The sequence below is a fragment of the Filicampus tigris genome, chromosome 14 (genome assembly GCF_054856515.1).
Source record: "Filicampus tigris isolate MCC_2025a chromosome 14, RoL_Ftig_1.0, whole genome shotgun sequence".
Taxonomy (NCBI): domain Eukaryota; kingdom Metazoa; phylum Chordata; class Actinopteri; order Syngnathiformes; family Syngnathidae; genus Filicampus; species Filicampus tigris.
The window spans coordinates 12,403,762-12,431,462 of NC_141230.1; the positions used below are offsets into that span (position 1 = coordinate 12,403,762).

The 27,701-nt window shown below is 42.7% G+C and overlaps 2 protein-coding genes across 3 annotated transcripts; one reads left to right on the forward strand and one right to left on the reverse strand.

Moving 5' to 3' along the window:
- Nucleotides 1-629: 629 nt before the first annotated feature.
- On the reverse strand, nucleotides 630-17,892 carry mospd2 (motile sperm domain containing 2). Of its 2 annotated transcripts, XM_086050882.1 has the most exons (16): nucleotides 17,123-17,892; nucleotides 16,968-17,025; nucleotides 16,206-16,361; nucleotides 14,680-14,766; nucleotides 14,417-14,571; nucleotides 13,217-13,277; nucleotides 13,093-13,131; nucleotides 12,864-12,988; nucleotides 12,580-12,768; nucleotides 8,358-8,452; nucleotides 4,906-4,999; nucleotides 3,511-3,607; nucleotides 3,133-3,253; nucleotides 2,960-3,053; nucleotides 1,859-1,900; nucleotides 630-1,048 (listed from the first exon to the last, which is right to left on the reverse strand). In XM_086050882.1, exons 1-16 carry the CDS (start codon nucleotides 17,153-17,155, stop codon nucleotides 896-898), a joined length of 1,599 nt encoding a protein of 532 aa, XP_085907008.1. In that variant the 5' UTR covers nucleotides 17,156-17,892; the 3' UTR covers nucleotides 630-895. The 2 variants fall into 2 exon arrangements, with proteins under 2 accessions (XP_085907008.1, XP_085907009.1); XM_086050883.1 differs by lacking the exon at nucleotides 1,859-1,900 and having other exon boundaries at nucleotides 17,123-17,891.
- Nucleotides 17,448-27,279, forward strand: fancb (FA complementation group B). The gene is made up of 8 exons (XM_086050881.1): nucleotides 17,448-18,514; nucleotides 19,025-19,180; nucleotides 19,927-20,016; nucleotides 20,125-20,253; nucleotides 21,326-21,498; nucleotides 22,448-22,869; nucleotides 24,544-24,784; nucleotides 26,277-27,279. The coding sequence occupies exons 1-8, from the start codon at nucleotides 17,636-17,638 to the stop codon at nucleotides 26,674-26,676; spliced, it is 2,490 nt and encodes an 829-aa protein (XP_085907007.1). The 5' UTR covers nucleotides 17,448-17,635; the 3' UTR covers nucleotides 26,677-27,279.
- The last annotated feature ends 422 nt before the right edge of the window (nucleotides 27,280-27,701 follow it).

Here is a 27,701-nt window from a genome sequence, read left to right on the forward strand (position 1 = left end):
AGTACAAATATTTCATTATTGTAATTGAGTAGATTAAGTATCTGTAGTTACTGGCGGGTTTTTTGGTAGGTGTGAAATGTGCGGTTGGCCAAGGTTTGATGTCTGCGAAGTGCGGCGACGGGCCTGGTCACAGAATTGATCTCTTGCTGCCACGTGGAACGGTATTTATTTCAAGTTTTACGTCTCAAGGTGCTTTAAGTTTTCTAACATTGGATTTGAAAGTATTACTTTAGCAACACCCTGTTTTCAAGAACGGTGTTGAATTGAGGGGAGAAGCTTCAAATGAAGTCAATAATGAACTCTTTTAGGGGGACATCAATTATGCACGCACGTATTTTCCATATTTGTTGCAGGGCTCAGTCGCTATAAAGGTAATTAACAGTTTGGGATTTTTCATTCTAGTTCATTTTTATTTCATTTTTTTCGAAACAAAAAATCAGTTCCAGTAGTTTTAAGAGTGGCTTTGTTCAATTTCAATTTCAGTTTGAAAATGCTTGATTTTAGCATAGTTCTCATTAGCTTTAGTATTAGTTTTTTTATTATGGCGTATTTGAGGAATGCAAGATAAAAAAAAAGTCACTACGTATTGTGTAAAGTCAAGTAACCTTCAATTCTAGACTTCTTTTGCAAACGCTTCAAAAATTACTTGTTTATTTTCATATCTGCCATAGAGTATCATATAAAATATTGTACAATATGATCACAAAAATAGATCTTTCCACCATAATTTTGCAATAAATATTCTTTTCTAGCTTCCAAAAAAAAAATGCAGCAAAGTTGTTAAAAGTGTCTTTGTTCTTTGTTGAGGGGCAACACAAAACGTGCCCATCAATTTGGCGCTGAAAAGTCCTTTTGGGGGGGGGGGGGGGGGTGTTCGGTCTTTGCCGAGCAGTGGTCAAGATAGTTGCCGGGCCGACGTCAGCAGGCGGACGCAGTACAGATTGATCACGAGCAGAATCAGGACCAAGCAGACCAGAACCTTCTGGACCCACATGCACGTGTTGAGACTCTGCTCCAGCCGGGAGTTGGAGGCCATCAATCGCATCAGCTGGTGGGAGAGGAAAATCAGACAAAAGGGTTTTAGATTTAGGAAACCTGGACAGGACACTCCAGGAACAAGTAAAAGACAGTCGAGAGTGGTTTGCTTGCTTTGGAATTGAGGTATTCTACCCATCATCCCATCAATTCATTGCGGGATGTGGTGCAGGTATGGGTGAGCATCCTCACATTCTACCGTAGTATCTTTTGAGTGGCTTTAAAAGGAAAGACCTGTTCCGGTGAGTGACGTGGGCGTCAGCGAATGGAGAATGAGTTTGTTATCATTACAGTAAAAGGCTTAGTTAAAGGTTCCATGACCCTGAAAAAGATTATTTCCATTCACGTTGTTTCTTATTGGGAAAAAAAAAGGATATTCTTTCTGATTGTGTTCAACCTGAGTTCAGGTGGCGTCACACTCATACCCAAAGGCCACAAACGGTATCAAAAGAAGTAAAGTCTGTTAGTAGAGCACAGAGTTGGCAAGCATTTAGCTTAGCAAGGAAAAGTGATGTTTGAGAAGCCAGTTTGCATTTCAACTGGATTCCAAAAAGCAAAACGGCCAAATTGTGCCAGGGAACAAGACTCGTGTCCCGCATGTAGGTCAATTATAAGTGAGTTTATCAGGGCATCCACTCTTCCCCGATGATGATCTGCAAAAATCAATTAGGGAGATCTTTTGCAAAGATGTTTGCAGGGAGTCAGTCACACGGTCTCGCTTGTCCAAACACTAAGCTAAAGGCTAACTGCAAATGGAGAAATTGGAACTTGTAGCTTCTTCCCAGGAAAGCGGTAGAAAAGCCTTCAATCAGCCAATACTTACTAAAATGTCATCCGGTGCCAGGTAGCCTATCTGTGGAACATGCTATGAAAATACAAACAACAAATTATGTTTCGGTGCTCTTTAATTATAACGACTGCCTATCAAACTTTTTTTTTTTTATATGTCAAAGTAGTACACGAAAGCCACAACATTAGGTACACTTTCACAATCTAGTGATGTCCAATACAAGAGATGGAACACAAATCATGCCTTTACCAAGATAACACTCAATTTGATTGACACTGTCAGGGGGATCACCGTTATGTGTTTTTTCTTGTTTTGTTGTGAAAACCACAGAACATGAAATGGAAATTATTGCAATGTGGCAAAGTGTGTCTTGGCTCTCCATCCTTCCGTTTGCCATTTAAAGTTAAAGTCAAGTCAAAAATATTATTCACAATAATTTGTTATATGTGTCCCCACAAGTCTAAACATGGGATTCAGATGAATATTGCGTTTGTGGAATATGAATTAAGTGGCAAAATCCACCCGTTTTTAATCTATTTCAGGGGGCGGCCATTTTGCTTTGGACTGCCAATTGCTGCTCACTGAAAATGACCTCAAAGGGCTCATCTTACAAATGTCACGTGACCAAACTCAGGAAAGAGGTGAGCCGGGACTGTCATACTTTATAAAAAAAATTGCAGCCCACCAACCCACTGAAATGGACACTCGATTTGAATGAAATTAATTATCGGCCCTATTTTTCTTAAATTTTAATTTGATTTCAATTTATTCTACTGATTATAATCCATCGAGGGGAAATTCAACTTGCACTCTGCTGTTGCGTACCACATGACACACGCGCAGGCATGCAAGGAGAGGTGTCGGAGTGAAAGGGGCGTGGCAAACGCCGCTGCACCTCTTGCGGGGGGCGCTGCCTTGCTCAAGGGCACCTTGATGGTAGCCAGGAAACAGACCAACATTTTCCCAAACTACTAATTCCCAACTTTGACTTATGTCAACTGCGACCCTCCACTTTCAGAGTCCAAATCCTTACAGATGAGCTCCCAAATTTAGCTACACATAAAAAAGTCTGCATTGGATCTCTTTAGTGTGCACTAGTGTACTCATATAATATATGTGCAGAAGTGTAATTACCGCTGTGTTTATATCCTTGCTGCTTCCTAGATCGCCAGTCTCCCTCTGAGGGTTCGCTGCTGTTTTGACGCTTTCCACAACATGGCAGCGCAACCTGCAAGGGGGAAAAAAAAAAGAGAACCTTGAATGAGGCCAGCGGGGAACAACCCAATATTGCCAATAACAAACAATACCTGTGCTCCGTGATTTTACTCTTTTGTACTTCTTTCCAGAACCGCGCAAGTTCTTGAGACCCTACGTTGTCCATCTCAGCCGCCATCACCAAAAAGCGATCCTGGGGGGACGCCTGAGAGCCTGGGCAAAAGGTGAACGCAAACCGTTTTAAAGTGTGAAGGTCTTAAGAGGCAGCGGATGTCGTTTCCTGCCGCTGCGGGCCCGTCAATCAAAACAACACAGGGGCTTGTTGGCGACGTCTGGCATCGTGGGAGTTGTCCTCACTCCGGCACAAGTCGTGTTCACCCGACGTAAAATGTCAGGCACTTTATAGAGGTGGCAACCGATGAGGTCATTCGGAAGCACCGGGTAAGCTGCGGTAAACTTGGGAAGCGTACCTCCATGCAGGGACACCACTATATCGATGGAGGCGCCGGGTTCACAGGTGCTGCTGCTAGGCTTCACCCTGTACTTCTCCGGTGCCGTGGTCCGAACCTGTCGGCGGACAGCCATTAGAACGGCGGCCATTTTGTGATCGGTGAATGAAATGAAAGCAGATGGTGCTCCTAGACTATATTGCTAGCACTCGCTAGTATTGTACTGTATAAAAACATACAGTATTCACAGCTAAAGAATCAAATGTTTGCTACGATTCAACGGACATTGTGCTGCTATTTTTTTATGTGCGCCCGCCTCTCGGCTTCCGGAAGGCAGTGTAATACACAAAATACACAGATTTGATGGTGGAACATTAAGACCAAGTTGCAGTCAAGTGTTTTATGCAGAGCAGAAAGAAAAGTTTGTTTTCCGTCTGTGTTGTACTAAATATCAGTCGCTTAAAGGTTTCTAACTACTAAATAACTACTAAATTCTTTATGTTAGTTTCGTGATGCGTTAGCATTAAACTAGTGGATTTGGGCAAATCAGAAGCTATGTGCTTTGTTTGAATACAAAATGTGCAATTCTTTGCTTTACAGCCAGCTGCAACTCTGAGTGTCAATAAACTGCTTGAAGCAAGCACACCAGAGGGCAAAACAGAAATCATGGTTACAAAAAAAAAAAAATGCGCTCTCAAATTTTTGCTCGCAATATCCCCCCCCCCTCAAAAAATGGAGAGAGCGCCACAAAAAAATGTTAAGTTCGGTCACTTGCAAGTCAGGGCACTTAACTTAATGTAATGCCCTCGCATAATGGAAAGGAGAGCCGCAATCAGCGATTGAATTTCACAGATTTTTCTGCCATTTACTGAAGGCCGGGAGAACAGTAAACCACAAAAAGTACACTTATGCAGGAGCTTTTATCGGCTACAGGATGGTAGCCCCTCTCCACACACATTTAAACACTGCATTAACGTTCAAACTGTGCATAATGTTACAGTGGCTTACAATCATATTAAATGTACTTTTTGGGAACCAAACCTCAGTCAAATTTTACATTAAGTCTAATTTTTGATTTCGATTGGAGTGTATTTTAATGTTGACGAAGATGGTGGTACTTGAGAGCTTAGTGTTTTTTTTTTTTAGGTCGTACCGTTTGAGAACCACGGTTCTTGACATTAAATGCTTTTCTGTGTTGAAATATGGTCAAAAATGTGTGCTTACATATGGTTAAACGTCTTTGTAAAGCCTGTGGGAAGGGGGAAACTAGAAAAAAACGTTGTTTTTTTTTATGGTTTCCCTGTATTGCAGATTTTCATGTATTGCAGGTCGGACTGGAACCCATCCTCCGTGATAAACGGGAGTTGACTGTCATCTGTTTTAGCATGGTTTAATCTGCAAGTGGTATGCGCTCACCTTAAAGGCCAACGGGTTTTTCGTGACATTGCTCAGGATAATGAGGCTTTTCTTCTCTGAATCTCCGCAGCCAAAAGTGAGCTCTTCTGCAGGGCTGCAAGATGTGGAAAAAGAAAAAAACACAACTTGCATCATACAAATGAAGATTAGAACGCCTTTTGGCTGCCTTTGGATTCATTCAAGAGAGTCACGCCGACATAATATAAAGTAGAGCCCATTTTTATATGTTTATATTATGCCAGTGGCTGTTTCAGGTATATGTGCAATTTGCGTGTCTGCATTTTCTAGGGGGATGGGGGCATGTGTTGAGCCCCCCTTCAAAAAATGCCGCTTTGATTTTACTGCCATTCAAACTAGATCACATACACGCATGACACTATGCATACCTCATGAGAGCTGCTTTTCGAAAGCACGAAAGAATGCGTGAGTTCTGGTTTACCTTTTGACTTTTTGTGACATTTTTTTTTTCCCAAAAAGAAGGTGCAGCCTCATCAAGTTGAAAGAAAGAGAGAAGAGCAGAACAAACACGGGACGTTGCGCAATGCGAGCCGACTTAAATTCAAAGCCAAGTGTCGCGCTTATTAAATCCAGCGTTTTTGTTCCTGTCACTTTGACAGTTTGTGTCAGTTTCGTCACAATGAAGAAGGTTACTATGTGTGACCTGTGACCTGCATCGGTATGCCTTCCTCATTAAACGTAAGCACATTTTTTATATCCTGAGAGTCGTTTCTACCAATTTGCCCCTCTCAGATATCCAGTTTTAAGTTACACAAGCCCATTCAAACAATGTGAACAACAGCTCACTCTGCAGCAATTCGTCAGCCTTGGACAGTCAGCTACTGTCGACGACGCCCTCACAGGAATTACACACGGTTATCCGATGGAAACAGGAAAGGGCTCATTTGGGAAAATCTGTGACAAGACGCCCACACTGTCATTATGTCATAAACACACAATGCCATAAAACGCTTACTGCACTCATTCTCGGCCTCTTTTGTCAATCCCTTACTTGCCGCATCTAATGGAAGAGTAACTGCGGTATATTTTCTTCTTTTTCATGTCCGTGTGTGTTATTTGCGCGGAGTACTCAAAGTCAATCGCAAAGTTGAGTGGCGCTTGGGCGAAACAGACGATCAAAGGATCCCCGCCCTCCTCTCTCTCCGGGGAAGCTCCCGGCCTTGAATTAAAAAGTAACACAGCTCAGAAACATCGTAGCATTTAAGGCTCATTGCAATGTTTATTGACGGGATTCGTAGCCTTGAGCCGTCACCGTCCTAACATCAAAACGGCTACGCACTCGGGAACTGACCTTGACAAATATATGCTCATTTGAAATATGCACGATTTAGACAACTTAAGTATTCGGACACCTGGCTAATTACACCGACAGGAGGCAGAAATGGAGGAATATAAAGAGTTGGGAGAGAGGGTTTCTGTAAGATTTTTTTGGGTGCATTCATCCAGAAGAGCACGGGGGAGGGGAGTTCTTCCACAACAAACTTATCCAAGCACGCCTTTGTAAAAGTTGCTTTGTGCACTGGAAACAGCGCAAAGCTCCTTCCCCCACTTGTTCCTACAAAGTTGTAAGCATGTCATTTCTTGGTAAAATGAAGAAAGATTTAAAGAGGAAGTCAACCCAAACATATTTTTTATCAAGAATGCAAACGAGGCATTCCGATTAATATTGCGTTTGAGGAATAAGAGTTTAATCCATCTCTCTTTAGCCATCTCTAAGGCGGCCATTTTGTCACTTCTGTCGACGGAAAATGACATCACAACTACTCAAGGCTCAGGTAACCACCAATCATGGCTGACCTGTTTTTTGAAGCTGAGCCGTGACTGGTCCTTATCTGCGCCCTGAGCATCTGTGATGTCATTTTCAGTCGACAAAAAGTGACAAAATGGCCGCCCTCTGAGATGGCTAAAAACAGATGGATTTGGCTGCTTAACACATATTCCCCAAACACAAGATTCATCGGAATGCTGTGTATTCTAGAAAAAATATATATTTTGGTAGACTTCCTCTTTAAGGGACATATAGAATAGCGTACGTACAAAAAGGTGGCTTATTAATCTCAAAGACCAGCCTTGCTCATATCTCCTTTGACCAAATATGCTCCGGTTAGCTGGAGTGGCAATGTCACAAATCTCTGCTGCTTGGTGTGCGCCTTCAATTCCAAACTGCACACATAAATCTTCCTGCGCTGTGTAGCTCAAACATTCAAACCAAGTAGCAATAGGCAGAAAACGTTGCAGATTTGATTGAGTGTTTGGGCCTCGGAGAGGGAATCGATGACCGACCGCTGCCTCGCGCTGATTTGTGTTAATAATTAACCGCGGTGACTCCCTTTTACTCAATGAACAATTGATTGCTGGCACCCTGAATTCCCAACCTCACATGTAGGTGGATCAATTGCACTATTAAGGTACAAACATCAATAATGGCTCGGTAACAATATGGAAAAAGAACGTATTGGTCAATATATGCAAGCTTTTTTTTTTTTTTTTCCCAGCATCTCTTGAATATATTATTGCAGTGTCTCGCTTTGAGTGGCAGGAAGTGTAGGCGCTCACTACCAAGAGGGAGCGAGACAGTTATTTTGGTACAAATCAGGTCTTGATGCTATGCTGGGAAGAGACTTCTCAGAATGTTTTCAGTGCAATGTCAAGCTGCTGCATGCGATTTTATTGAACCATTTTCTAGACTTTTGTATTGTGAAGTAAAAATCAAGCTCTATCAACTAATGACGAGATTACAGGATTTTTTTTTTTTTTTTTTTTTTTACCCGAGCAGCGGCCAAGGGGAGTTATTTACTAAATTGCAGTAGGGAACAAACCGCAATAAAGTTTACATCATGTCCTTTTTAACTTTTACCATTCGTCTGCCGGTTTTTGCCAGCCGATGCGGCGTAACAAACTAGACGGCACCTCCGTGTCACTTCTCTTGCATTGTTGTGCTGAAATTGTGGCTGTCTGCCAAGTATTTAGTAGAGACTGCATTGGATTTTCAGATTGTGAGATGCAGTGTCAGTGTTAAAGTTCACAGTTGCGACAATATCCTGCTTCATTGGGTTCAGTCTACCAGCAACAGATGGATGATCTTTTATAGCTCCCATGCAGCAGTAAATCCACTTAATAGCTTTCTACACAACTCTACTGTCACTCCGAATTTTTCTTCCAATCCCAAATTCTTTTTGGGTCAGTGGTGAAATATGAGATGGGCCCCTACGGAGGTAAAACTCCACATATGCCACTTGAGCTCTGCTAGCAAGTGTATCAATTTCTACCGACCCCCCCCCCCGAGATGCGTCTATTTGCTGGAAGTGTACAAGAATCCTGGCAACGAGTTAGCCCATGTCAGTATGGAGGGAACTCATTGTGGTAAACAAAAACACTTGAGGATACAATTCCGGGGGAGAAATGTATTGTTTTTAACAGGGGGCAGTGAGTACCTGATGTCCAACAGGGTGCCTTTAAATGTGGTCACGGGTTTCCTGGCTCCTTTGATACGGCTCTCTCCCTTATCGTTGTCTTCCAGGAAATTCACCTGCAAAGAAAATTGGACTCTCAATTAAAAAGGACACACAGAGAAGCACCAACCTTGTTGCATTGTTGAAACCTTGGCCTCCACATGCGGTGACCTGAATGAAGGTTAATAATTGCATCAATGGATACTCTTTCTTGGAAACCCCCGCTGAAGGCCCCTGACTCTTGTGCTCACTTAAGGGAAGCACAGATCAACAAATTGCATGTCCATTCAAGAATGCAGAACTAAGAGGAAACCTTAGACTTGTGACTTGGAATAGAACAGACAAAAAGGCAAAAAGTGCATCACTTGCACTTTAACCTACATCGTGCCACCGCAAGATCATGACAGGATGTTCATTTTGAAGATGTTTGCATAAAGTGGCGGAAAGAGAAATCGGAGGGGAGGTGGGGTTGGTTGGGGGGCAGGGGGTGTTTATTGCGTTCACGTGGTTGGGATGTGGAAGCAAAGGTGAGAGGACGTGATGGCAAAGCGAGTGACTCATAGGGGAAGTGTTTGTGTGATTCGAGCAACATGCCAACTTGACATTACTGTTTACGCCAGAATGAAGACATCGAGATAAACAGCTGCCACAAAAAAAACCTCAATTTATTTTGTCGTTATCACTTTAAAGTGCAAACCTGACACATTACAGCAGCAATTAAAAAGAGTAGATTCAATGTTACACATGCCTGTGTTAGTAAGTAAAAATTACAGGCTAAAATCAAAACACATTAGTATTCGGATGATCAGAGTCACTGCCGCTACGATATTTGTAAAATCCATACAAATACAGATCATAAAAAAATAAATCAAAATCATTCTTTAAAAACAATTACAAAAGAAGAGGATGATTTACACATGTTGAGTGCTTGAAATGCTGGAGGGGTGTCGGAAATATCAAGACAAATGAAATGCAGCTAACGTGACTCGACAGTACATTTTGATTGAAAGACAACATGATAAGCGCTCATCATTGTGTTGGGGACGGGGCACAGGTCGTTTGTTTTTCGGCTTTGCCTACAAGGCATGTGGGTTTAATTTAGTGCTCCACACTTTTGACTTGGTCTACTGTTTTAAAACAGTAACTCATTTAGTACTTTTATGGGAAATTTGAGGGGTGGTGGGGGAATATTACGGACTGTTTGGTTGGAGCGGTGGCCGGTGGTGACAAGACTGCCTTTTGGCGACTGTGCAAACAATAACAGGCTAGCAGTCCCGTAGCCTTCATCTCTTCATGAGAAAAGTCCGAAGTGTTGTCGGTTTGTTGAAATGCTGAAACGCCGAAATGTAGAGGGGCGAATAGAAATGTCGCATCCAAGACGGAGACAAAGGGGCTCACAGCGAGGCCGCTCGCATGAGCACACCTGCCTTGTCAGCCGGCAGAAATCGTCCACGGTGTGAGCGCCGTGTGTGGGTGCAGTGATCCTATGCTGCATCACCACCTCCAGCCCTTGTTTCAAAAAAGAGAAGAGAGGCAATTAGCGTCCAAGTCATCAAGTATCATGCCGTCGGGATCCCACACGATCTTGTCTTGAAGAGGAACAGAGGGTAGGCGAGGGCTCCTTCAGACAGGTTGGTATGTGAGAGCGGAGGACGGCCACAGGAAGTGCCTTTTCCCTTCTTACTTCTACTTGCCACGGTCCCACCAATAGAGTATTGTGAAACTTCCTCTGTGATACAATGAGTTATTTGAAAGGGAAGGAAAAAAACCAAAAACAAAGAACCAATGGCAAATTGCACATTGGCTTACATGTATGCTATGATGTCACACTATTTAGGGAGCTGACGCCTCGCTTCAACTTGATCAGTGTTTGGCCTGATCTGAACAACAATCACATGGCGGAAATAAGTAATCAGTTTTTTGGTACGAGACCACTTTCAAAGAAGGGTCGCGGGCTCATCTTGGAACTGATTGCATTTAAACCTGGACTTTGGATTTGTCAGGTCAAGACTCGACCTGGTTTGAACCTGCCTTGGTTTTAGTCTTGACTGTCTGAACCAGTCAACGTCTTGGTCTTGACTTGGTCTCTTTTCATCAAAGTCTCAGTCTTGACTTTGTCGAATACCCCTCAAAGTGTTGGTCTTAACTGTAAAAATGCCTCAAAGTAGTATTCTTGACATAAGTCGCTATTCCTCAAACCTTAGTCTTGGCTTGGTCTTACCACCTTAAAGTATTGGTCTTGACTTGGCTCTCAAAGTCTTGATCTTAACCCTGTCTCAACGTCTCAAAGTCTTAACCCTGTCTCAAGCCCTCAATACCTTGGTCTTTTGATTTGGTCTTGGAACCTCAAAGTCTTGGTCTGATTTCTGATTTCTGTCTCAATGCTTCAAAATGTTGGCTTTAACTCTGTCAGCAGCCCTCAAAACCTTGGGCTTGACTTGGCCTTGGCCCAACAAAGTGTTGGTTCATAACTCCATCTTAATACTTCAAGATTTCTCCTAACTTTGTATGAAGACCCGAAAACCTTGGTCTGGACTTGGCACCTCAAAGTTTTGGTCTTGACTTGTCCTCAGGCCCTGAAAATGTTGGTCTTAACTCTGTCTCAAAACGCTTCAAAGTCTTGGTCCCAACTTTGTCCTCAAAACCTTTGGTGTTGACTTGGTCACCCCCAACTCAGCCTTGGTCTCTTCTTCCACAACCAGTTCTGATAGTGGGGATTTTCCATTTAAGTGAAATAAACTACTTGGTTGAAAGAGGGCTTTAGTCACTGTACTTTTACAAAAATGTAATCCTGACATACAGTTTGTGGGTTTAGTGCAGGCAGTTTTAAGGAAGTTGGCGGATCACGACACCTAAATCTTTCTGATGTTCACTTTTTACAGCACATTCTTAAATGAGGTTAATGACTACTAATCTGTATATCTCTTCTTAACTCAATCTGTTGTGCATGATCAATGTGGCATTACGCAATGCGTTCTTACAATGCTTTCTCTTGTTTATTGGTAATTCAAAGGTAGGATTTGATGTTTTCAGTGGATAAGGTTTCAGTTTCCCACAGATAGCGGCCAGCAGAAGTATTTCTTGTGCTTGTTGGCTCGGATAAATATGGGTCAAGTCCAAGTCGACGTGGCCCTCAACAAGTCACATTAAATAACCTCAGAGCAACTAGAACATCAAAAGGCTGTCTGATAGTGACGAACTTTCTGCAGGCCATTGATTTCATGCAGGCTTATTTTGCACACAGCGAGCCGCAAGAGAAACCAAATAGATTCTGAGCGTGCTGGTTGGACCTTTATGTGTGGATAGAGAATGTTAAAAGTGAGCCGCAGTCCAAACTGCAACGGTGGTCAGAGTGAGGAGGAGGTAGACAGAGGACATAGATGTATTCCTCTAAAGGGCAGCAGTTTTAGAGGACATCTGGTCATAGAGGCGGCCAAAGAGTAGCACATCAGACTCGACTGGCCCATACAAGGATGGATGGCAGCTACCAAGAGAAGCTTTGACATTGATGCAATCAAAAGCGCTGAAAGTCACCTTCATGAGTGGGCCCTTTCAAATCTGAATATTAGCCAGCTCCACAGAGAGAGTCTGATTACACGCTGTAATCCTGGACTCATCCTTTGCATATGTTAGAGAAGAACGACTGTCCGGCATCTTTGGAATCATTAAATGTGAGAAGAACCACATATAGGAAATGTGGTATTAAGAAGTGACAGTCTCTCTCTCGTAAACTAGATGCCCCAACTAGTCATTTAAATCACTTGAAACTAATAAACTACTTCAAATAGAAACATCCCTTTTACCATCAGAAACACAAATGCTTTTTTTTACTATAATATTAACACAGCCATTCGACACATAACCGCTGAGCACCATTTGAACTCTGTTGCTAACCAAAGCAGCATCACCTACCAAGGCTCATCAACAGTCTCTCAAATAATAATGATAATAATAATATTGATACTAAGTTATGTTGAGATGGCATTATTAATGACAATTAGTCGTTCAGTAGACTCTTTTCTTAGCGCTTGCGCATAATGGTAATTTTATTTAGATTTTAACTCCATTTTGCCTTTATGCAAACTGTAATATGCGGGTGAAATTGCAAAATATTACAAATGAAAGACCTGGCCCTTCTGCAGTTGAGTAAGCCTAATCCTAACTGTGGAAAGATGGTAGATGAGAGAGAGGGGGAAGAGATGACCTTTTTGGGCTTGACAGCAACCTCAGAGTTGAAGCTGGAGTCGAGGCCATCTTTGCTCTCCAGCTCGCTCTCTTTGCTCTCGATTTCTTTGCTCTCCATCTCATCCTCGCTGACGATGGGTCCATTGTCACCGATGGGTGTCTGGAAGTCGTCGTCGGGGAGAGGAGGATAGCTGTACTTGAACGGGTCCTAGAATGGACCCGGGGAGCTTGTGTCAACGCGCGATCGAATCGTTCGCAAACATTATGCATTGCGTCCCCAAGAGGGTGTGAACGACCACGTACCATTCCACCCATGTGCGGCGGTAGGTACTCCGGGTCGATGTACGACTGGAGTTCCGATCTGGATGCAAATTTAAGCTTGCTGATGGCCTCCGGACCCAACCACGTTTTCACAATCTTCCACGCGGCTACATGAGCAAGCGAGAGAGAGAGAGAGAGGGGGACAGGTGTGTTTCAGGATGGGAATGTCAAGATCAGAACGTCACACAGACGCCCGGGCTGACTCTCTCACCGTTCATGATCCAAGGCATCTCCACAATTATCATCTTAGCTGAAATCACAAAATAATTCAATTTGAACTCAATACAAAAGAATAGTGCTGAAAGCAAAATGTTTTTGGTCACAGTTTTACTTACAGAGCAATTTGGGATAATACACTTTGAAGCAATTTACAACATACTTCACAAAGTCCATGTCCTGCAAAACAGTGAGACTTTAATCATCATTTTATTTCTATTCGGCATGATAAAAGCTTCTTTGGGATGGTTGGCAATGCAACTATTTACACATGTTCACTTACATGTTTATATTATGTATCTAATGAGATCCAATACAAGAGACTTTTTTACAATATATTTTATGTATCGAAAAAATACATTGACTTGTATGAGAAGTCATTTGTGTGCCAAACAAAACAATTGCAATAAAGTTGACTTTATTACTGTAATATAATGCAAAAGCAAAGTTTTTATTTATTTATTTTATTTTTTTTACGAGAAAAGGTCATTCTTTTTCTTATCCCCATTTTACATGTTGTTGTGTTTTCAGGGTGGGTCTAACACTAAAATACAATCACTGTATGTCCGCATGTTGTGGCCTGCACTCAAATAGACGCTTTACATCAAATAAATTTGGGATCATGTACAGCCCACATTCACTGTTTGAGAAAATATGTCATTTTGAATAGACCTTTTTTGCGGAAAGTTTATTTGACATTTTTCCCTCATCTTCCGACATTGTCAAGACCACATGCACTTTATCGATTAATTACAAAAATAATTGGCGGAATAATAGACTTGGCTGCGAGGCCGACGGATGTTCAGCGCAGCGTTTCACGTTGACTGTAATCATCACGGCAACAGATTTATCAATAGAAGCAAGCCCTGCGCCCTGACTGGGCTCCATAATTGGTAGGAGTCCTCATTGCTATGCAGTCGACGCGCTCCTCGGCCTTAACAAGATCATACCGAACAGCGAGGCTCCGGCTCCCGCTGAGGCTCTGCTTTCCGATTTTCTAAACTCCTCATTTCGTATGCACGCTACGTAGCTTCTTGTTTCTCTTTCTATGCATCTCGCCGGTTTAGGTCTGAAACTCGTTTGTTCGCTGCTTGAGGGAGCTCACGTCTGTGACACGGCGCGTCCATGGATTAGAAAGCCCTCTTGAATTGACCAATGGGATTTAAAGGTTATTTTAATCTCCAAAGAGTAAAACCACTGAAGAGCATCAGTCCCCGCGAGTACAAAGCAACCAATAACATGATGACTTTAAAGCATTTTACTGACTTGAATCTGTTTCCCACAATCTGAATAAAAACTCCATGACAAAGAAAACTTACTATATTGGCCAGGCCGGACTCTGACATGTCAAAAACGACCGTCAAGGGCATCCCAGGTTCTTTCTTGACATTTCGCTCCAGCCAGAAGGCCACATACTTTTTCTTGTCAATGATTGTTTTAGCATCCTTCACATGCAGCTTTACCTTAAACCAGACTGGGGAACAGTAAGCAGAGGTCGGCATTGTTGTTAGTGATTTGCATGGAATAGAATATCTTTGTTATTCCAACAAAAGGGTGAAAGGAAACGGCTCAAGTGTCATACAAAGCTTGTTGCCCTCTTTGTCGTATCCGTGGAGAAACACCGCCCCGGTCTCAAACATCCACCTGGGAATGGAGCTTTCTGAGAGATCTGAGGGGGAAAAACAAGCCGGTTAAGAGAGTTACTCTACAAATGTGGATTGTGTAAGGAAAGCTCAACACATTGCCTCAACTGCTTGAATCCACTGCTTGTCATCCTTTCATTTTTTTAAGGGACCTCAAGCTGATGAGGAAAAGAACGTAAACTAGTCTGACAAGTTGCCGTCATTGTGATCACAAAGAATGCGTGTTTGATTTCAAGGGTAAATCACACTCGTTTATGAACGACGAAAGGAGGAATGATATCCGACCTCTGTGACACTGATGTCTAATCACATTGCCCTAACACAACTGTCTGACCAATTTCATTTGCCGGATTGAAGACTTCCCCAGAGCAAAGACAACCCTCAGGATATTTAGACAGCGAGTTTTGTTGTTAGGGGCTGCCCATTCATGACATTTAACGCACAATGGAACTCTTGTGTGTATGGCTCATCTCCGAGAAGCGGCGAGAAAGGCGTTGATCTGACAACCAATGACGGAGGTAACGTCAACAGTTCCATTGACAAACAGAGTTGAACCCTCCCCCCTCACCCCCCACCACCACCATCAACCAGGGATGTGCGTGACTAGTTGTTTACCTGTTTAACCGTCTACGATTTATTAAACGTTTAGTATTTTACAAGTCGGTTAAATGCTGCATTAAGAATCACGCATCTCGTTCCTCAGGCCTATGCTGTCGTTTTCTTTTGTCGAGGGCAAACGGTTCAAAAAAATTAGTGCTGTATATCGAGCCTGAGTAGGCTGCGTGGTGCCAAGTCGCAAAACAAGAACGCCCCAACTCGAGAGTAGCCATAACCAAATGAAAGAGGAGATACTACGGGCGTTTGAGCTTGTCAGCTAAGTGGCCAATGCCTTAACTTCGGACGCATGGACGTCCATAGCCACCAAATCTTACATGACTATGACGTGTATAACGTATGTGGACGAAGGACATCCCCGCAGCTGTGTCCTTCATGCGCCTTGGAGGAAAGACACACAGCTGAAAAGTTGGCTGCTCTCCTGCCAAGTGTGATGGGTACGTGGGCACTAGAAAATAAAGTCGTCGCCTGTGTGCATGTTAATGCACCTAACAAATGGCGAATGAGACCCTGCTGGACTGGGAGTCGGTACCATTACTCATTATATTATTCATAATAAATGCCATGCATTGCATTGACATAAGTATCAGAAATGTATTTCTCTTTCAATTGTTCACTTTTACTCAGTCAGTTGTTGTTACATCAATAGAATTTATATTAACAAACTGTCCTCAATGTTTGGGCTCAAATAGCCCCGACTGTAAAGACACAAAACCTTTGCATTTTAAACTTTGAATTCAAAATGTTTTAAATTTCAAGTTTTCTTGCTTATAGACTAGTCGCAAATAAAATTTGAGAGTAGTCGGCGGGCAAATTAGTCGAAATTCCCATCCCTACCATCAACCCTCACCGTTTACTCCGTACTCTTTCCTCCATTGGAAACTCTCGTCAATCATTTTCAAGGCGTCGTCCACCACGTAGAGTCGCCACATCAGGTAGCCCTCCACCATGGAGTTGTCCTTCTGTAGTCTGTCCACATCTCTTAGGTCATATTTGTCTGATGAATCTGACATTTAAATTGACATTTTTTGACCACACAAGCTGTGTTAATGATCTGGCAGATAATGCACAAATACTATTAAAAACAAAGTGCTTCATGAAATATGTAGCATACATGAGTGTTGTGAACTCGCAGCGTACTGTAAGGAGATCTGAAAATTATGTACTTAGAGTACGACCAATAATACATCGTTGTTCATGTATTTGTGCCAGCGACGTTTTGTGAAAGGCAAAACAATTAAATGCTCTTCCACTAGATGGAAGATACCCCCACACTCCCTATTTCAGTTTTAATAAAAGGTCCCACATACTAGATGTATGAATTTTGTTCAAGTCCTCGAATGTTTTGTGTTTAAAAATTACATTAAATGCATTGTGGCTAATTTAAATGTATAGGGAACAAAGTAAGGGCGCCACATTTAGCTGGTTATCTGCAAGTTTATCTGGACCCTTCGTTAAGTCCTGATGCTACCATCAACACGTTTCGTCAAGATCGTAGGCACTTTAGTACAGATCTTTCCCATGTAATAGCTGGTTTGTGCACGCAAACAAGCGTAACGTCGTGTGAACGATGCGATGCAAATTACAACTTGAAACACCATCAGACCCCTACCTTTGAGGAATTCATTCTTGAATCTCTCTCTCGTTTGCTCAATTTTCTCCTCCATGCCCTGCCACATGAGAGTTTATGGAAGTTTAGATACGCGTTCAACGAGCAAATAAACATTGGAACGTACGCTCCATCTTCTCATTTCAAAGTTGGAATACCTGCTCCCCTTGGAGTTGTTCATGTTCAGCCATGTTAAACTGTCACCGGCTTCTCCTCCCCACTGATAGTTCCTCGTTAGCTCGCTTGCTAGTTTCTGTTTAGGTGAATCACTGTAAAGTGGGAAACTGACGCCCCGTCGAAGCCATTTTGGCTCAGCTCGTTGGCCACTCCTCTTCACTTAGTTGTTGCTTTGTGACGGGATAAAGGAAGGAAAGAGTGTGTAGTTGTGTTCGAGATAAAACAAAACAAAATTAAAAGGAGTGGAATCAATTGCTTTACGTGGCTCGTACGTTTCCACCAGGTTACGTCACGAAGGCTAAACCCGTTAGCTTAAGCCGCAGAACGCACCGCTGTTGACAAAACACAACTCCCACAATGCAATTCGCCTGTCATGACGTACACTTCCGGATTGGCGCGCGCTTTCGAGTGACACAAACCCGACAGAAAGTCACACATGATAAATTCAGTGGCGATTACATCAGAAATGCATCTTATTGTCGTTTAGAGGCACCATGAAGGGCGTCACTTCGACTTCGAACCAAATCTCGTTCTGTGGTAAGATAATAATGTTTGATCACGCCATACGTGACAATCGAGTGACAAGCGAGTTGACGTTCCGTGGCTTTTCGTTCCAACCGGAGCAAGCGGGTTTCCTGCAGGCATCACAAGGAGCGGCTGTCATTAGCCACAAAAGCGCAGCACGCGTGGACGCCTTCATAAAATCCAAAAGCGTCTCGTGTGTTCACACGAGGACCACCGCGCCGTGTGTCCTTGTGGCGAAAAAGAACAAGAAGGCGGACTTTTTTCTCTATAAACTTTTCTCTCTGAGTGACGCAGACCAGCTGGAGCCCTGCGTTGAGTTTTCACTCCCTTATAAGCCGAGTGGGGATGTTTGCATCCTCCAGGGGCCCACCGTGCTGTGGACACATGCTGGTGCTGTATTTCATGCATCAAGTAATTCAGGAGGGGTCAAACGGTTGCCCCTCCAACTGTCCCACTGTCTTTTCGGTGAGCTCCCCCTCCATAAGAGACAAGCGTTCATACTGGGACAACAACAGTGCTCCACTCAGCAGACTGTGGCCTATTTGCTTGGAACCGATCACACCTTTGACGGCGCTGGGATTTTACCACCCCCTTATCTTTGCATCACTAAGTGCATCTCTGTGCTGTCAGCCCACCAAGTAGGCGACGTGCTGCGGTGCACTGTGGTTGCAGCCACTGCCAATCAGCAACTGGTTTATTTGGAGAACGGCATGGTGGAAGACACATGCGCGCTCCCGTTTGAAAGACCCGAAGTTATACAGGTGGTCGACACTGGAAGAAATGGAGTCATCTTTGTTTTATCTTTTGACCAGGGCCATGTGTGTGCTGTGTGGAAAGATACATTTCAAGTACGTATGCGCAGATATCTAATGTGGTGGTGACGCACTTCCATCCATTTTCTATAGCGCTTATCCTAATATTTGTTCATCCTAATTAGCGTGGCCAGTGAGCTGGAGCCTATCCCAGTTGACCTTGGCGACCAGACTTGGGGTTTGGGCAAGAGGTTTTGTACACCTGGGCTGGTTGCCCATCAATCACAGGACACATAGTTGGGGATGCTATGTACAAACTTGGGGTTGGGAGACGACCTCAACCACACTGGCCACTTTGGTTTCCTCCCACATTCCAAAAATATGCATGTTATGTTCATTGAAGGCCAGGCTCCGGCTCACTCACGAACCTAATGAGGATAAGTGCTCCAGGAAATGGATTGATAGCTAATCACATTGCCCATATCGTGTTGAAGACCAATGTTGCTTGTTGGAGTCTTGTTCCGCCTGATGCGTTCATGACAGTATTGTTTTGAATTTCCCATAACTCCCGTCATTAACAAAGTTTGTCTGAATTATGTTTTGCAGATAGCCGCCCAGTGGTCAAATGTGATCTCTGTGCATGTGGATGACTTTCTTGGATGTGGTACAGAGCAGATATTGTTGGTCTTTAAGTTTGATTGTGTATCGGGGCATCCGCTGGAACATTTCATCATTACTGACCTCTGCGGGATCTCCTTTTCTGTAAGCAAAACCTACTGAGGCAGCGCTACTTGGTTGCTAAAATGTCTTAAAGGAGATGCGTCCATTTTTTTCCCGCAATTTACAACAGTTCCTAGTAGGGCTGAAAGATTTTAGGAAAATATCTAATTGCGATTTTGCTGGCAGATATCGCGATATCGATTTGATTCACGATTTTCTCCAAATCAAGCTTCAATGCAATACTGCACTCACTATGTACAGTAACATTTACAAACGTGACAGAAAATTACATCACACGATCATAACACTAAACACTATTACTCTTGTAATGCAAGGACATTAAAAGGCTGTTTGATGCAATCCCTTTTACACATTTTGGAAGTAGTTCAATAGAACAAGAACTGCTGCAATATGAGTATGGAAGCGTGTAGGTAAAAATATATCCATCCATCCATCCGTTATCAAAAATGCTTTAAAAGTATTTTTTATTTTGTCTGTAATGTTTGCAATGTAAGTTCATTCGACAAAAAATGTGAAGGTCATATGTATTTCTTTTCATGTTTTTGTCATAAACTGCTTTAAATGGAGACTGAGGGCAGAGAGATAGGGCTTAAAATGATGGAATAAATTCTATCCCTGGACCACCTTCTGAAAGGCTCATAGTATGAAAACCAGTAATAATAAACAAGGATCATAGATCCAAAATCACATTCAACGTTGGAATAAACCCTGGAAAAAAATGTCACTCAATCTGGTGTCTCAATAATGGCCAAATGTTGCAATTTTAGCATGGCGAGCACAGTGGCACAACGGCAAAGACGACCCCTCCACCCGAAAACCACCTCCTCACAATTCAAGCTTTGGAGTCCAGGCTGCAGGTGACATATAAAAACACTGCTGAAGTTGCATCGCTACATCCCATTTTTCTAACACTGACCCATGTGTTTTGACGTCCTCTGTCATATGACTGTCATATGTCTCTCAAGAGTGGACTGAGTGCGCTGCAAGAGCTTCAAGGAGAAGTGAGAGTGAAGGACAGAGTTGTGCAGCAGTCGGTGCGAGCGCTCACTGATGTGGTCCACCAACGAGAGCCAAATTTCACACGGCCTGAGCAGGTACTAAGCATGTGTCCATACAAAGATCAACCTTGTAGGGCTGTCACTTGCGAATATTTTCAGAATTGAATTTTCTATATTGTTATGTTGACATTTCGTTTTTCATTAAAATGTCAATGTTTTTCTGATCACCGTTTATTACTAGGGATGTAACGATGAATCAAACATCGATTTAAAAATTGATTCAAACCTATTAATCGGAATAATTGATTTGAATGGAGCTGAATCGGAATTGGACATCCAAGCACTCACAAGCCCTATACAGCCACACCTAACAAAAGACAACATACCTATTGTCATTAGAATATACTAATTTAGAGTGCTTGAATACGATGGCTTTAATTTTTTTTCCATTCCAGATGCTTACCACATTTTGAATGTGTAGATCAAATTATGCACTTGCGCCAAACATCATTGCGTATTGCGTTTGTGGATGGCTGCAGCGCTCACTAGCACACAGGGACAAGCATGGTAGTGATTTTTTTAAATCGAATCGAAAATCGGGAACTGAAAATCGAATCGAATCGGGGCTTCAGTGAATCAGTACATCCCTATTTACTACTGATGATTGTTGTTTATTTGGTATTGTTTAATGATAAACAATCAAATAAACAGCTATTAAGCAATATCGCTCGAGGGAGTTTTTAATGTCATTCATGATTTGTATTTTCTTAAAAGTTGTGTTTCTGCAACTGCAACATCGTACCACTCTTTTCAGTCATTTGCCATTGAAGGCTCCACTTTATATAATCTTATCTTGAATCAGTGAGGTTGTAGTCCCTACTGCCTCCCAGCCAAAGTCATTAAATTCGCGCTGACACGTGTCACTCATATTGATAAGTTGCATCTTGCACCGAGCGGTGACAGTCAGTGTTTGTAATGCTGCCGCCGACACGGAGGGAAAAGATGAGGCAAAATGCCACCAAGCCTTGTTGCAACACCGCAGCGAGTGTTGATTCTATCTTCGATGCGAGAGTCACATCTTGCGGACCCTAATTGTCATTTGTTGACATCCTAACTCCAATCCAGGGCTGTCGCACACTTGTCGTCAGTCATTATCGTTTCTTTGCAGGAAGGTCTTGTCGCTCTTTGGGAGAGTGATGACGAGTCAAAGGACGAGGGCGCCAATGACAAGACCCAAGTCGTGCCAGCGGTGCCCTGCAGACCTCACGTTGACAGGCTGTGGCACCGCGTCGTGGACGGACGAATGGTCGTGGGGGTGATACTTGCTGCTAACAGCTCAGTGTAATTTCGTTTCACTGCCAAATACTGTCAGAGAGCTATTGAGTTCATATTTGTACGCTTAATTGTTGTTTTATTTTGCTGTACTGTATCATATTGACAGTTTCTAATATTTTGGTTACCCTAGTCGGCTTCTCACTATCGTTACCACATTAACAGACAGTGTTTTGAAAATTGTACATTTTGTTGCAGGTTTTTGAGATCTTTGTTTAATTGAACAGGTGTGGAAGTCAATTGGAAAAATGTGTTTAGCCCCAGTTAATTTATGATTTAACAAGGGAGGCAGTTTGTTTTTCATGCAGGGCCAGGTAGCTTTGAATATATTTTTTTCTTCTTCCCTCAAAAATCTGGTAATTCCCTTACCTTAGTGCTTCTCAAACTTTTCCTGCAGATTATTAATGTCATGTGCTCATAAATTGGTCCAACATGGGAAAGGTTCTGGCTTCTTAGCACCATATGAGCACTACAAGTACCGAACATGTTTGAATATAATTGATGTAAAAATGTTCAAATACTTGCTAAAGGCGGAATTTCAGTTTGTATTGGTAGTCGGTGGTACAGTTTTCCCACCTATAATAATATTAGCTGAAATGGTCAAATAAACGCACTTAACGAACTGGATGTAGTAGATAAAGTATAATCCAGACTTGTTGGTCGCCTGCAGTCTTATGTGAATATGAGCCAAATGCAGGTGGTTGCCATGGCAACCCCTTATTTTTCTCTCGGAAATAACCCGACATTCCCCTTTTGTGGGTGCAATCTGATATCGGCCGCCACCTGTTCCAGCACATGTCGAGGAAAGCGATTGCCTCAGGAGTCATCGCAATTTCTGATGTATTCTCACCATCTGGAATGCTGTTGTTAATCACCAACTTGTAATTCTACACACACGTCTGTGCTACTGTCCCCCATGATGTCGGCGGTCCTTAGTGTTGTGCTATTTTCGTTCCAGACCAGCGGTCGGTACGAGCTTATCCATTTTGACAGAGGCGGGCCACGGCTCCGCGCCCGCAGTCATCCAAACCCAAAGCCGAGCGTCGTGGCTCCCCGCGCTCGGTCCCTCGCCCTCCGCCGCCGCCTCCTCGGCCGCCACCTTGGCAGAGCCGGCAGCCAAAAGAAGCAAGCGGCACGACGCGGGCGGCCCGAATGATCTCAACACGGCCAGACTCGCCGTGACTGCCGTGACCGGGCTGGCACCTCTGCTGAACTCCGCCTGTGTCAAGTGCAATGTCATGCTCCATTACGACCCGAGACAAGACGCTTCAGTCCTCGCCGGCGTACCGGCACCGACCGTCCTGCATTGTGGTCAAGTAACTGTCGACATCCACGCAGACTTCAAAATGCGGCTGTTGAACAACCCTGAGCTTCAAACAGGTAAATTGCATTGAGACTTCATTTCTAAGGGGGTGGGGGGGGGGGGTCACGCTTGAAAAGGAAACAAAATAATATGTTTATACCTTGGCTTGTAGTTTCTTGTATGTCCATTTTTACGTATTTATTCCAAACACTTCCGGTAAGAAGACTGAACAAAGCCAACAAAAGTGGTGAATTCGGTGTGAAGTTCTTCAAAATACACCAAATATTTACACAATCATTAAAGCGCAAGTTGACCCAAACATGTTTTTTTTTTTCACGAATATGTTCCCAGCAGGCCCGCTAGATGAAACACGGCATTCTGAAAAAAATTTCCGTTTGTGGAATGTAAGTTAAGGAGCAAAATGCACTTGTTTTTAGCCATCTCCGGGGGCGGCCGTTTTGTCTTCTGTCGACTGAAAATGACATCACAGCTGCTCACAACGACCAGTCGCGGCTCAGATTCAGAAAACAGGTCAGCCGTGATTGGTCGTTGTGAGCAGCTGTGATGTCATTTTCAGTGGACAGAAGACAAAATGGCCGTCCCCGGAGATGGCTAAAAATGAGTGGATTAACACTTATTCCACAAACGCAATATTTAGCAGAATGCCCTGTTTCAACTAGTGGGCTTGCATAGAACATATTCTTGAAAAAAAAATGTTTGCGTTGACTTCCACTTTAAAGGGAAACTGATGATGGTTATTGTAAAATTCAGAACTAATTGATGGAAAATTACAGGTACTTGTGTGTTGTCATATCATAATTTATTTCTTAATTCTTACTTTATTCCTATAAAATTTGTTTTAAACCATTTATATTTTGGATTCATTATTGTCAAACTACAGTTTAGTTGTCATGAAATAACTTACTACAATATCGCGATTATTTTTGTCAAATAAAAAGTATTGGGGGGTTTTGCCTCAGATTATTTTATATAGATCAAAAAATGAATGCAATTAAGAAGCTACTCTCAGTCAAAAGATTGTAACTTTTCTTAAAAAAAAAAATAAAATAAAATAAAAAATGTAATAAAAATACAACTTCGTTGACTTTATCGACTTCATTCCAACAGGTACTTGTGTTATCACAATATTGTTGTACACAGTAAATTTTGTATGGTGCATTTTACTCTCAAAAGACTATATACCTGTATAGTCACAGTAAACAGTAACATTTTAGCGTAAAATATTCAGCGTATGATTCTCAGTAAATTTTACGCTGAATATTTTACGCTCGAATTGTACTCCGTTTAGCGTAAAATTCTCAGTGGATTTTACACTGAATATTTTACTCTCAAATTTTACTCTGTTTTACTGGGATCAAATATGGTCTTTTGAGAGTAAAATGTAATCGACGAAATTCACTGTGTACAATTACAGCTTCACACTTTTTTGCTATTACGATCTGATTCTCTTAAATTATGACTTAAATCATGAATTTCTGGCCTTCTATAGCACAAGTTGATTTTCTTCTCGTGGTATTGTGACCTTGTTCTTATAAAATTAAGACTTCGTTATCATAACCTTTCAACTTTGTTCATATAAGGTCACTACTTTACGACTAAAGTTTTGTCCCTGTGAAAGGACACGTTTCCTTTGTAAAAATTCACCTTGATTCTTATTATTGCATTATAGCGAGGCCGCTCGCGCCCTCCCATAAATACCATGTTGACCATTTGCCTTTTGTTGCCCCCAGACGAGGCTCAGGAGGACTTGCTGTGTCTGTTGGCGGCGCTCGACCACTGGGTCTTCCGCATAGACTCTCCCGATCATAGCTTGGCCGACGTTGACGGCTGGCTGCAGAGGAGAGCGGGCGGTGAGAGGGTACGAGTGAGCCCTCAGCATCGACTCTTCGCTTCTCAAGGACTCTCTTCCGTCTCGCTGCTGCGCTGGCGCCGCATCAGTCCTTTCCGTGGGGAACTGGCCGTCCACTCGAGGTGAGAAGGATGCATTTGTAGTGCCAAAAAGCAGAGCACTGTGGCTGGCGAGGACTTTGTATAAATCTAGCTAAAGTGCAACCGTGGAACTCTTGCGGTCAGGAAAGGAAAGTATCACGCTGTCAATCCATCTTTTTGCGCAGTCATCCATCCATCCATCCATCCATCATCTATCTATCCATTCCTCCATTTAGATTCTATCATATGGCTGGGAAAACCACTCCAAGTCATGGCTGATATTATCAATCTCTCACTACTGGAGGAATGGATGCTGTCATTGTGTTCAATCATAAAACACACGATTCATTATAAGACCTTTATTTTAGACCATATAGGGCCCCACTCCCTGCCACAAATAGTGGCAATCTGTGAGTAATTGACACCCCTTTATCTAGAGATATCACAAGATGATAGCAAAGCACTACTTTTCTGTTAAACAGAGTTATGACCTATGTAAATGAAGCTTTTCCCCTAAGGGGAAGTCAAACCAAACATTTTTTTTTTTCAAAAATATGTTCTATGCAAGCCCACTAGTTGAAACAAGGCATTCTGATGAATATTGCGTTTGTGGAATAAGAGTTAATCCACCCGTTTTTAGCCATCTCTGGGGGCAGCCGAGCCGTGATTGGTCGTTACCCAAGCAGTTGTGATGTTATTTTCAGTCGACAGAAGTGACAAAATGGCCGTCCCTCAGATAGGCTAAAAAGGTGGGGATTTTGCTGCTTAACTCATATTCCACAAACGCAATATTAATCAGAATGCCGTGTTTCAACTAGTGGGCGTGCTGGGAACATATTCTTGAAAAAAATATTCTTGGGTTGAAAACAACCATATAACATTTCCCCAGGAAATTCCGCTAGTTTTATGCTAACCCACATTGCAAAAGGCCACAGATGGGCTAACACAGCTGGCATCAGTGTTGCAGTAATTATGACCCTTAATCAAATCAAACACAAACAAACAGTGCAGTAACACATGTAGACTGACAATAAAACAATATTGACAGGCATGTCTTCATCTTCTGCCTCATCACTGCAGCTCACTGGGCAGCTGAGACCGTCCTCTTTATGTACATTATATCTGCATGTCTGTATTATCCTGCCCCTGGTAGTCAAAATGTGTGCACCGGAATGGACTGCCCAATGTGTTTAATTCTTCCCATTCAATTATTGTTCTTGATGTAGAATGAAAGGCTATTTTTAATGAAAAAAAATAGGCGTTACAAAACATTTTGGGTGGAGGGTTGTTTGGCATTTCCATTGCTTTCAGTTGGGAAAGATGCCTGGAGATGGGAAGGGTTTTGAGTTACTATAGTTGTCAGAGAACAAATTAAACTTGGAAGTCAAGCCACAACTGTACTTTTATATTAGCGGAGGGAAGGTTTCAAGAATTATATCTGCAAATAAGTGAATTTGAATACAAACGGAGTAAGTTGTAGTCATACGAGTTGAACATCAATGGTTATATAATGGGCTTTTTTGCTCTTTGGCAGCCACTTGCAGATGCTCCAGCATCTGGACGTCCTGTTAGATTACCTGCCAGCATCCTGCTTCATCCAGCCCGTCCGCGGCCACGGACGAGAGGGGTCATCTGAGATTCTGGCTTTGGCTTTGGAGAAGGAAGTGGCGTCGCTACGGGACTTTGTGTCACCGCTGCTGCGTGGGGAGCAGGAAGGCGAGGAGAGGGCCACGGGGTCCAAAGAGATCCCCGAGCCAGGCACCCCGGAGGGTCTCCAGAGGTGTCGACTCGCCTGGCAACGGGACGCGGAGAGGAGTCTACGGAATTTAAACCCACGGGTGGATGTGAGTGGGTACCGCAAGTTTATTCAAAAGCTGACTGACGCCCAGCTTGATGGGGATTTAGCAGGTCTCACGGAGGCTCTGATGAAATAATGCTATTACTCCTGGGTGGGGGGAATCTCATTTGGCCTCCAAGAGCAAACCGATGCTGACTTCGTTACATTCTATTGTCGCTTCCTGTCTGTATTTCCACTTGATCACCTCCGAGGTGCCATCGCTTCAATCTGCTGCGCTGTGCTCGTCTTAATCCTCCAGACTTTGTGTCCTCGCACTATTTGTTGATGCTCTCTAGTTTCACCCCGAAGTGAGAAATGACGGGGGAGGGAGCTGGGATCGCACAAGGGAAAGCTTTTACTGGTTCTTACACCTCACGGTTCACTCGTTTTCTTCCTGGGACATGATGCAGTTTCTCATACGATGCCGCTGTGAAAATGCCACAATTGCACAAGATGTCTTCCAGATTGACCTGACCAGAAGTGTTTCTTAAACCGGCCGGAGGGGACTCATACAAATACTGTATATGTCTGTATTTTCTCTACCCAAGTCTCATGTCTCACAATTTTCTTTCCACATGGCAGACAATCAGAAGATTGTTATTAGGTACTTGTGATCTGTGAAGTATTTTGACACCCTCATAAAGAATAATTTAACACAATGATGAAAATGATACCACATTTTGCCTTAATGTGTGTGTTTTTTTTTTTTTAATTTGTTGAAAGAGTATCATAGCTTAGAAAAAAAACACATGACTCAGAAGTTAGATATAGTTAGTAATGACGTTGTTCGATTCAGTCAATTCATCAATTACGATGGGCAGATTGTGTAGAATTGATTTGTGGTGGCCAGAAGAAATTGAGGCAAAATGGAGTTCTCTCTACTTGAGTGCAGCTAGTCGAGACGCTATTTCATTTTCAACTAGTTGCCGACCTGAAGAAGTAAAACAGGATGTGACGAGCACGGAAACAGGAGTTCAGAACATTCAAGGTTTTTCTGTTTCATTCAGAAAAAAATGATAAAATGTAATGATTCATATTTTCATGGTTTTTTTTATTTTTTTTTTATTTTTTTTTATCAATCCAGGCTGTACGTGCATTTTGCCCAGATAGGCTCCAGCAATG

Excerpts from the sequence above, each read along its gene's own strand:
- mospd2 (XM_086050882.1), bottom strand. The coding sequence starts at position 17,155 with ATGGCTGAACATGAACAACTCCAAGGGGAGCAG. Across the intron at positions 13,132-13,216 it reads GTATTATCCCAAATTGCTCT|CTAAGATGATAATTGTGGAG; the intron begins GTAAGTAAAACT and ends TTGTGATTTCAG. Across the intron at positions 1,049-1,858 it reads TGGCACCGGATGACATTTTA|CTGATGCGATTGATGGCCTC; the intron begins GTAAGTATTGGC and ends CTCTCCCACCAG.
- fancb (XM_086050881.1), top strand. The coding sequence starts at position 17,636 with ATGAAGGGCGTCACTTCGACTTCGAACCAAATCTCGTTCTGTGGTAAG. Across the intron at positions 20,017-20,124 it reads CTTTGGAGTCCAGGCTGCAG|AGTGGACTGAGTGCGCTGCA; the intron begins GTGACATATAAA and ends ATGTCTCTCAAG. Across the intron at positions 20,254-21,325 it reads ATTTCACACGGCCTGAGCAG|GAAGGTCTTGTCGCTCTTTG; the intron begins GTACTAAGCATG and ends GTTTCTTTGCAG.